This window comes from Lolium perenne, chromosome 4 (genome assembly GCF_019359855.2).
Source record: "Lolium perenne isolate Kyuss_39 chromosome 4, Kyuss_2.0, whole genome shotgun sequence".
In the NCBI taxonomy this organism is placed as follows: domain Eukaryota; kingdom Viridiplantae; phylum Streptophyta; class Magnoliopsida; order Poales; family Poaceae; genus Lolium; species Lolium perenne.
The window spans coordinates 144249816-144260576 of record NC_067247.2 but is presented as its reverse complement, the minus strand read 5'-3'; the positions used below and the strand labels follow the sequence as shown (position 1 = coordinate 144260576).

Sequence of the window (10761 nt, the reverse complement as noted above, 5' to 3'; positions counted from 1 at the left end):
CAGCCAACCACTTTCCTTGTCTGTGTGCTTGCTCATTGGCCATTACTACGGTTGCTGTTTCTGTGGATGGTTGTAATGGCAGAGATAGAACGGTTTGCCCTATTGGGGATGCACTCAGATGTTGACAATAACAACTTGTCACATAACATTGTTTTTGTTAATTGCTTGAATTATGTTGGTTAAAGGGTAAATGAGGTAAATTCATAGAAATGAGACAACAATTAGAATGTCAATATAGTTCAAATCGTTTATGTGTAACATTAAACATAAGAAAGTTCGCGCTTGAAATTTTCATGTGCACATATTATCACCTTGTTATACTAAAGCTTCCGTTCTATAAAATAGTAATCATATTTAGCTAAAGTAAATTAAAATTTAATGAAAAGGACATTGGATATTCACGTCACAAAAAGGACATTGGATATTATGTGGATGTCCAAAACATACCTGAGGTAATACTAAATAGGTATCTGAACAAACGACATAGATTAAATGAATCGTCAAGAACACGTACAACAGGGTAGAGTTGTTTAGATAAGATCGTTTGTTAAGAAAGTTGATGATGTGTTGCATTGCATACGGAGGAGAATATTGTTAGGGAAGTTAGAGAGAAGTACACATATTTATGTTAGCTGGAAGTAATCCAGCGATAGGTTTGTGTTGGATGGGAGTTGTGAGAGGAGTGGTCTCTGGCGAATAGCCAAACAGGGCAACCAAGTTGGTGAGAGATAGAGATGACATGGACATGCGGTAGCTAATCCTACAAGGAAGAGAGAGGGAAAGAGAGAGAGAGAGAGTAAATAATATAGACACATTAATAATTACACAGGGGGTGTAAGCATGCATGCATCACAGCAGCCCTGTCTCTTGTCGTGTAAAACTAAACTAAAGGGACCTCTCATCCAAACCCTAGGCCAAAATGCGTGTCATTACGTGTGTATAAATATGGGTAAAGCTAGCACACCACAGCTTAGCCTTCTCTCTCACTCTACCTCTATATACACCCTCTGACTTTAGCCAATAACTCATTCTAGACCAAGAACGCATTGGTTTCCTGTCTTCGCTTAACGGAGCAATAAGGAGTTCTCTCGCTAGCAAGCCAGGCAGGTCTTCGATCGTCATACTATTCTCTCCAGCCACGGTTGATGGCGGCGGTGTCGTCATCGACCACCAACACCTCGGACGGCAGCGGGAAGCCGTCGTTGTGCCCGAGGGGTCACTGGCGGCCAGGGGAGGACGAGAAGCTGCGGCAGCTCGTGGAGAAGTATGGCCCCCAGAACTGGAACTCCATAGCCGAGAAGCTCGAGGGCAGATCAGGTGGGTCAACTAGCTGGTCTTCTCCTTCATCATCGATCGACTGTTTCCAAAAAGGGGTTTCTTTTCTTTTGAGATTATGTTGCATACAGCAATTTTGAGATTCCTACTTTTGTTGATGCGATTTGTGTTCAAAACTAGTGGTTGATCTATATACATCCTGATTCCCGTTTCCATATTAATTTCTGTATAATTATGTGTATTGTTCTCTATTGATGCTTCTACAAAGAAAATCCTTGTGGAGAGGAATGGAAAGCATACCTTGTTGCAATATGTAGCTTTTGTTCTTGCATAATTAGTGGATCTCTTGGAGATAAAAGGCTTATCGAGAACAGATCGAGGGTAGAAGAATTAAAGGTTAATTTTGTCTCGTTGCTGAGTTTTACTTCCGCGCTATTCCAAGAAACAAAAACAAAATACATTAGCATGATAAAATTTCTTCATTAACTAGTGTGCGCAATAATCTGTTGAATTTGTTCAAGGACACGTAAGTTCCCTGGTACTTGAAAGTGTAACATTTTCCTATCCTTTCATGAAAAGATACACAGTTCTCCTACTTATTCTTGGCATTTGAGAAAGATTAGTATTATCCTGTTTGCAAAAACAAATCTAGTTAAATGGACATAAAGGTCATCAGGTATGAAATTAATTAATTGCTCTGTATGCATGATACATAAAATTTTAGAAGCCCCAAATAACTGTTTCAGATGGAAAAGGTTTCTCTTTTAGTTTCACACAAATAAAATCAGCAGTATTTTCCCCAGAACAAATTAAGTTCCATAATATGAGGAAAAGGGAAGCAAACAATACACAATTAAAATCTTGTGCAATTTTTAGTTGTTAAAACAAAGGCAGTAGGAAGCTCTCCCTAGTCTCTCTTTAAAAAACAACACTAAAACAACCTTAATTGATTAACCACCAGGCAAAAGCACCGTTAGTTTTATGTACATATATGGTACATGTGAAACATTCATGTATATATGGGTGCATGTGTCAAGAGTTGATCACCTACACGGCTAAACCTACTGCTAATTTCTTCAATCGTCTCTCAAGCTTGCATGCAGGTTGATGCAACTAGATCGATCTGCACGCAATCACCTTTGTGTGCCCTGACCTCTTCTAATGCGTACATGCTCTCTTGAGTGTGCATATTTTGCAATTGACCATCAAAGTTTGCCCTAGAATGCCAAAAAAAAAAAATTACACTGAGCTAGCTATATATGATTTTTTCCATTCGTTTTGTAGCTATGAAGAGTATCTTCATTCGCTAATGAGCTAAGCTGAATTCGGATTTTTTTTCGTTCATTAATTAATAATTTACACCGGTGAAGATTTCTGGTCTGATAAGTACTGTTTATTTCTTTTAACACGTTAACTAATTTGTGGCAATTAAATTATGTGCATGGATGAGAAGGCAAGAGCTGCCGTCTCCGGTGGTTCAACCAGCTTGACCCGCGGATCAACAAGCGTCCCTTCACGGAGGAGGAGGAGGAGCGTCTGCTGGCGGCGCACCGCGTCCACGGCAACAAGTGGGCGCTCATCGCCCGCCACTTCCCCGGCCGCACCGACAACGCCGTCAAGAACCACTGGCACGTCGTCAGGGCTCGGCGCAGCCGCGAGCGCTGCCGGCTCCTCGCTAAGGCCTCCTCATCCACCTTCCCGGCCTACTCCTACGGCGGCGGGGGCGCCCAGCTCGACTTCGCCGGCGCGTCGGCGGGATCTCTTTGCTTCGGCTTCTCCAAGCCTGGTAGCGGCGGCTTCTTCACCTCACCGGCGGCGCCTTCCTCTACCCCGGTACTGTTCAATGGCTACGGTGCTTCAGGCAGCAAGAGCTTGCTGTCCAGGTACAGCAGCTACTTCATGGACGGCGGCAAGCAACCGGCGCCATCTTCGCTCTCCGTCGCTTTCTCCTCTCCATCTCCAAGAGAAGCACTAGCTTTCGATGGCCGTGGCGCCGGCCATGACCATCACCCGAGGAAGGACTACCATAATGTTGACAGTGGCGAAACGCCGAAGACAGCGAAGACTAAAGACGCGCCACCGTTCATCGACTTCCTCGGCGTCGGTGTGTCCTCCTGAACTGAGGCCTGGACAGATCGATCGCAGGAAGCGGGCTCTGTGGCATCCGTCAATCCGTTGATCGATCTGTGTTGTTAGAGCATAGCATCGTCATTAATTGGTAATTAACTGGTTAGATAGGCGTATGCATGCATGCATTGTTAATGGCAGCGATCAAGGAGGGCGTTAATTAGAACTGTGATGATCGTGTGTCGATCCATCAAATAAAGTTTCTGGCACATCGTTGGTTTCTTCTGGTTAATTTGAAGTTTTGTTGAGTGGTAGTCTCTTACATTCTCGTTCAACTGAGAGCTTGTGTTATATCTGTCTGTGAAAATACGGTACAAAAAGAAAATGGCGTTAAGATCGTCAAAAGAAATAATCGTTTATCGTTGTCGAGTCTGTGAGATCCTCCTGTTAGCAAGAAATAATCGTGCATCATATAGTAACAAATTAATGGAATTAGCTAACTACATTTGTTCCAAAGTACAACATGTTTTAGACAGACACTTCCTCAGGAGTTAGTTAGTCAGTAAAAAAATAAAATTATGTAACTTTTATTTGAAAAATGCCAAAAAATACTAGTCTAAGATGAAAGAGTTTACAGTGCAGTGGTACTAATACACACTGGGTAGGTTCTCGCAAAAAAAAAACTTGCGTAGAGTTACGGGATGGAACTACATGAACAACCGAACAAAATACCTGCAAGAACAAAAACCATCCAACCGCAAGCTCAACTTATGTGGTAATCGCCTTTAATTCCGTTTGCTTCTAGCTACCTGTTAAAGCGAAGGTACAAGTAACCAGCTGATGTGCAGGGAGTTCAAATCTGAAGCCTTCAACTCTTTGGCATTTTTATTGCTGGTTGTTGCAACTCCCTGCTATTTTGCAGTCTTAACAAATATAGAATCTGCATGTTTTTGGCTTTTGCAAGCAAAGGGGGAAGGTTAGACAGAATGTTTAAAGATGTTTGGTCCAAACATTGGTCACCGATCATCATATATTACTATACTACAATTTCTATATGCTCTGAACAGAATGCATATAACCCAAGATAGTATATTTGGTGAAAGTTTGTTGGGACATTGTTGGATTGGTGCTCAACTTGCTTACTACTTTCTTGTCTAGGTAGTCATCCTTGGTGTCTTTCTTCCAAACTTATTAAAGAAAATCCATTATATACTAATTTGAAGAAGCAACTTCGTCAACGCAATATACTCCCTCCATCCGCGAATAAGTGTACCTTATATTTTTCTAGAAGCAAACATTTTAAACTTTAACCAAATTTTGACAGGTCAAGATAAATATAGCAATATTAATTTACTGTCATAAATGCAGCTATTTTTTCTAGGAAGTTGATCAATGTTAATAAAGCTTAACTTAAGACATGTCCAAAAGTATACTTATTTGTGGATGGAGCAATTATGTTTTATGGATGTGTGTATATTGCCTCGAGGTAAAGTGTTAAGTATATAGGTAGATTAATTAACCATTTAGCCATAATGTTAAGCCATGCACTATATTTTGGGAAGATAATTGGCTAGAGAGACCCTGCTTACTCATAAATACCTATATCTATATAACATTAGTGTTTAGAGCAAGGATGTCTTCGTAGAAGATGTCACAACAAACAAACCATTGGGACAAGTGGACAGGTGCTCACTTGGTTCAATGATTGATGTATGCCACTTAACTTAGAAACTCGATGTGTTTAGATGGAAGCTCTGCGTTTTTGAGATCTTCAAGGTCAAATCTATGGTAGTGGACATGATTAATGCTACTCACCATTTTCGTAAGAAATTTATGTAGAAACTTAAAGTGCCACACAACATTCAAATTTTTTGTACCTATGTTGAGGAGTTATTCTTATGAAAGATAAGCCACACCAGTATAAAACGGGCCTTTCAAGCACCCACCCCACCCCTTCAAAAACTGAAGGCTCTCTCTGTGTGCGTTGCGTAAGATCGTTGATGCCTCAAAAAAAAGCAACCAGGTCCCCACGGCCTACACAGGGTCCTTTCCGGAGTCACCGCAAACGGAAAACTTCCCCCGGCCTGCTGCACGTAGTTGACGTATGTCTTTCCGTTCAACACACGACCGTTGGGAACCCCAAGAGGAAGGTGTGATGCGTACAGCAGTAAGTTTCCCTCAGTAAGAAACTAAGGTTTATCGAACCAGTAGGAGCCAAGAAGCACGTTGAAGGTTGATGGCGGCGGAGTGTAGTGCGGCGCAACACCAGGGATTCTGGCGCCAACGTGGAACCTGCACAACACAACCAAATTACTTTGTCCCAACGTGACAGTGATGTTGTCAATCTCACCGGCTTGCTGTCACAAAGGATTAGATGTATAGTGTGGAAGATGATGTTTGCAGAAAACAGTAGAACGAGTATTGCAGTAGATTGTATTCGATGTAAAAGAATGGACCGGGGTCCACAGTTCACTAGAGGTGTCTCTCCCATAAGAAATAGCATATTGGGTAAACAAATTACAGTTGGGCAATTGACAAATAAAGAGAGCATAACAATGCATATACATGTTATGATGAGTAGTGTGAGATTTAATTGGGCATTACGACAAAGTACATAGACCGCTATCCAGCATGCATCTATGACTAAAAAGTCCACCTTCAGGTTATCATCCGAACCCCCTCCAGTATTAAGTTGCAAACAACAGACAATTTGCATTAAGTATGGTGCGTAATGTAATCAACAAATACATCCTTAGATATAGAATTGATGTTTTATCCCTAGTGGTAACAGCACATCCACAATGTTAGAGGTTGCTGTCACTCCCCCAGATTTAATGGAGGCATGAACCCACTATCGAGCATAAGTACTCCCTCTTGGAGTTACAAGCAATGACTTGGCCAGAGCCTCTACTAGCAACGGAGAGCATGCAAGATCATAAACAACACATAGATAGATTGATAATCAACATAGCATAGTATTCATTATTCATCGGATCCCAACAAACGCACATGTAGCATTACAGATAGATGATCTTGATCATGTTAGGCAGCTCACAAGATCTAACAATGATAGCACAATTAGGAGAAGAAGACCATCTAGCTACTGCTATGGACCCATAGTCCAGGGGTGAACTACTCACACATCAATCCGGAGGCGACCATGGCGGTGTAGAGTCCTCCGGGAGATGATTCCCCTCGCCGGCAGGGTGCCGGAGGTGATCTCCTGAATCCCCCGAGATGGGATTGGCGGCGGCGGCGTCTCTGGAAGGTTTTCCGTATCGTGGCTCTCGGTACTGGAACTATCTTCGACGAAGGCTTAAGTAGGCGAAGAGGTAGGTCAGGGGGCCTCACGGGGGCCCCACACCATAGGCCGACGCGGCCAGGGCCTGGGCCGCGCCGCCCTGGTGTGTGGCCACCCCGTGGCCCCACTTCGTCTCTCCCTCGGTCTTCTGGAAGCTTCGTGGAAAAATAGGACCCTGGGCGTTGATTTCGTCCAATTCCGAGAATATTTCCTTACTAGGATTTCTAAAACCAAAAACAGCAGAAAACAGCAACTGGCTCTTCGGCATCTCGTTAATAGGTTAGTGCCAGAAAATGCATAATAATGACATATAATGTGTATAAAACATGTGAGTATCATCATAAAAGTAGCATGGAACATAAGAAATTATAGATACGTTTGAGACGTATCAAGCATCCCCAAGCTTAGTTCCTACTCGTCCCGAGTAGGTAAACGATAACAAAGATAATTTCTTAAGTGATATGCTATCGTAATCTTGATCAATACTATTGTAAGCACATGTAATGAATGCAGCGATCCGAAGCAATGGTTAATGTAATGAGTAAACAACTGAATCATATGGCAAAGACTTTTTATGAATAGTACTTTCAAGACAAGCATCAATAAGTTTTGCATAAGAATTAACTCATAAAGCAATAGATTCAAAGTAAAAGCATTGAAGCAACACAAAGGAAGATTAAGTTTCAGCGGTTGCTTTCAACTTGTAACATGTATATCTCATGGATATTGTCAACATAAAGTAATATAATAAGTGCAATAAGCAAGTATGTAAGAATCAATGCACAGTTAACACAAGTGTTCACATTATTCAAGATATTGTACCAATTACCACATGTAACATTTCCCGTTTCCAACCATATAACAATTTAACGAAGCAGTTCAACCTTCGCCATGAATATTATGAGTAAAGCCTAAGGACATATGTGTCCATATGCAACAGCGGAGCGTGTCTCTCTCCCACACAATGAATGCTAGGATCCAACTTTATTCAAACAAAACAAAAACAAAAACATACAGACGCTCCAAGTAAAGCACATAAGATGTGATGGAATAAAAATATAGTTTCACTAGAGGAACCTGATAATGTTGTCGATGAAGAAGGGGATGCCTTGGGCATCCCCAAGCTTAGACGCTTGAGTCTTCTTGAAATATGCAGGGATGAACCACCGGGGCATCCCCAAGCTTAGAGCTTTCACTCTCCTTGATCATATTGTATCATCCTCCTCTCTTGATCCTTGAAAACTTCCTCCACACCAAACTCGAAACAAACTCATTAGAGGGTTAGTGCATAACCAAAAATTTCATATGTTCAGAGGTGACACAATCATTCTTAACACTTCTGGACATTGCACAAAGCTACTGAAAGTTAATGGAACAAATAAATCCATCTAACATAGCAAAACAGGCAATGCGAAATAAAAGGCAGAATCTGTCAAAACAGAACAGTCCGTAAAGACGTATTTTTCTGGGGCACCAGACTTGCTCAAATGAGAAAACTCAAAACTAATGAAAGTTGCATACATATCTGAGTATCACGCACGTAAATTGGCATAATTTTCTGAGTTACCTACAGAGACCACTGTACAAATTCGTGACAGCAAGAAATCTGTTTCTGCGCAGTAATCCAAATCTAGTATCAACTTTATCATTAAAAACTTTACTTGGCACAACAATGAAATAAAACTAAGATAAGGAGAGGTTGCTACAGTAGTAACAACTTCCAAGACTCAAATATAAAATAAAAGTACTGTAGTAAAATAATGGGTTGTCTCCCATAAGCGCTTTTCTTTAACGCCTTTCAGCTAGGCGCAGAAAGTGTGTATCAAGTGTTATCAAGAGATGAAGCATCAACATCATAATTTGTTCTAATGATAGAATCAAAAGGTAACTTCATTCTCTTTCTAGGGTATAAAAGTACAGAATACGATTGAGATTGTGCCGTGCTTCAATGCATCGGCCAGGGACTCTTTATATACAGCTCAAACGAGCTAGGGTTTACATGTAGTTAGGATTACAACAACTAACCGAAGATATGTATCTATCTATTTAGGAGAAGAGGATAGGATCGTATCTATACACCGTCGCTAACCTCTTTTAACAGCCCCTCTCGATCCAAACTCGTACTAGCTAAACACAACTCGAACTTCAGGCGATCAAACATATCTCGACCAAGTGCCTTAGTGAAAATATCTGCTAGCTGATCTCGAGAGGAGATGAAACGAACTTTTAGTGTACCTGCAGCAACTTTTTCTCGGACGAAATGAAAATCAATCTCTATATGTTTCATTCGTGCATGAAACATAGGATTTGCTGCGAGGAACGTAGCTCCAAGGTTGTCACACCACAAAGTCGGAGCTTGAGCTTGAAACACTCCTAGTTCTCTGAGAACTGACTGTAACCACGTCACCTCGGCTGTCCCATTAGCTATAGCCTTGTACTCTGCTTCCGTACTGGATCGACTGACGGTGGGTTGCTTTCGAGAGCTCCATGACACCAAATTTGGTCCGTAAAATACTGCATAGCCACCCGTAGACCGGCGATCGTCAGGGCAGCCAGCCCAATCGGCATCTGTATAGACGCTCAGCTCAGTTGACAATGATCTCTGAATTTGCAGCCCATGATCCAGTGTTCCTTTCACGTATCTCAGTATACGTTTTACAGCTGACCAGTGCACATCTGTCGGAGTGGCTAGGAACTGGCATACTCGATTCACAGCAAACGCAATATCTGGCCTGGTCAAGCAGAGATACTGCAGACTACCAACTGTGCTACGATAGCTGAAAGCCAAATCGTCTGACAGTAATATTCCTGAGGTTTTGCTGAGCCTTTCAGAAGATGACATTGGTGTGGCTATGTCTCTACAATTATGCATATTTACGCGCTTAAGCAGATCTGCTGCATACTTGGCTTGAGTAAGCGCTATGCCACTATCCGTGCGTGTCACTTCAATGCCGAGAAAATAAGACAGATCTCCCAAATCCTTAACAGCAAAGGATTCTCGAAGCTTCTTCATCAGATTACTGACAACTTGCTGAGAAGATCCTATGATGATAATATCATCTACGTAGATCAACATGTAGATTGTTACTCCTTTCTTACCAAAGACAAAAAGAGAAGTGTCAGCCTGGGATGGAACGAAACCCAGAGACTGCAACTTCGAACTTAGCTTCGAGTACCATGCTCTTGGAGACTGCTTCAGTCCATACAGAGATTTTTGAAGATGAAAGACACGATTCGGATAATTCTTGTCAACATACCCTGGAGGCTGATACATGTATACCTCCTCCTGAATATTGCCGTGTAGGAACGCATTCTGAATGTCAATCTGGCAGAGAGTCCATCCCCGGGACACGGCGATAGACAAAATCAGCCTGACAGTGGTCGGCTTGACGACGGGAGAAAAGGTGTCTGTGTAATCAATCCCTGGACGCTGTGTGAACCCCTTAGCGACAAGCCTGGCCTTGTGACGATCGACGGTGCCATCTGCGTTGTGTTTGAGCTTGAAAACCCACTTGCATCCGACAATGCTACGACCAGGGGGAGGATCAACGAGGCGCCAGGTATTGTTGATGCAGAGAGCGCGAAACTCATCATCCATCGCGGATTTCCAGGCAGGGGTCTCCAAAGCATCGACATGAGAGGTAGGTTCAGCTGCAAAGGCTCTCTTCTTGGTGTCATACCGGATGATGCCATCAAACAGACGCACAGGTTTGACAGGGCGGCGGGCGGGAAGAGCTGGAGCAGAATCCGCAGCAGACGAACCAGACGGAGCCGGGGACAGTGCAGGCGACGACGCAGAGTCGGCTGGTTGGTGATGCTGGTCTTGGGCTGGCCCATGAGCAGTAGGTGACGGAGTGCGCGGTGGAGAACCGTCGGAGTCATGTGCCTCAGCTTCGTGTGGCCCACCATGGGCTACATGGGGGTCGCCTGCATGATCGACGTGAGGAGGAGCATGGAGAACCAGCGGGTCAGCGAGGACCGGTACCTGCAAGATCTCTGGAACAGAAGCAGAAACAGCACCGTCAGTAGCACAAGCTGTATCTGTACATAGAGGATCATCTATATCCGGTTCAGGAAGAAGAATAGCGTCTTCGGTGGGTGACGAGGAGGAGGGGGTA

General features: G+C 43.0%; 1 protein-coding gene across 1 annotated transcript; it reads left to right on the top strand.

The window, feature by feature from the left end:
* The first annotated feature begins 968 nt into the window (after positions 1-968).
* Positions 969-3650, top strand: LOC127294114 (uncharacterized). The gene is made up of 2 exons (XM_051323866.2): positions 969-1317; positions 2729-3650. Exons 1-2 carry the CDS (start codon positions 1146-1148, stop codon positions 3391-3393), a joined length of 837 nt encoding a protein of 278 aa, XP_051179826.1. The 5' UTR covers positions 969-1145; the 3' UTR covers positions 3394-3650.
* Positions 3651-10761: the final 7111 nt, after the last annotated feature.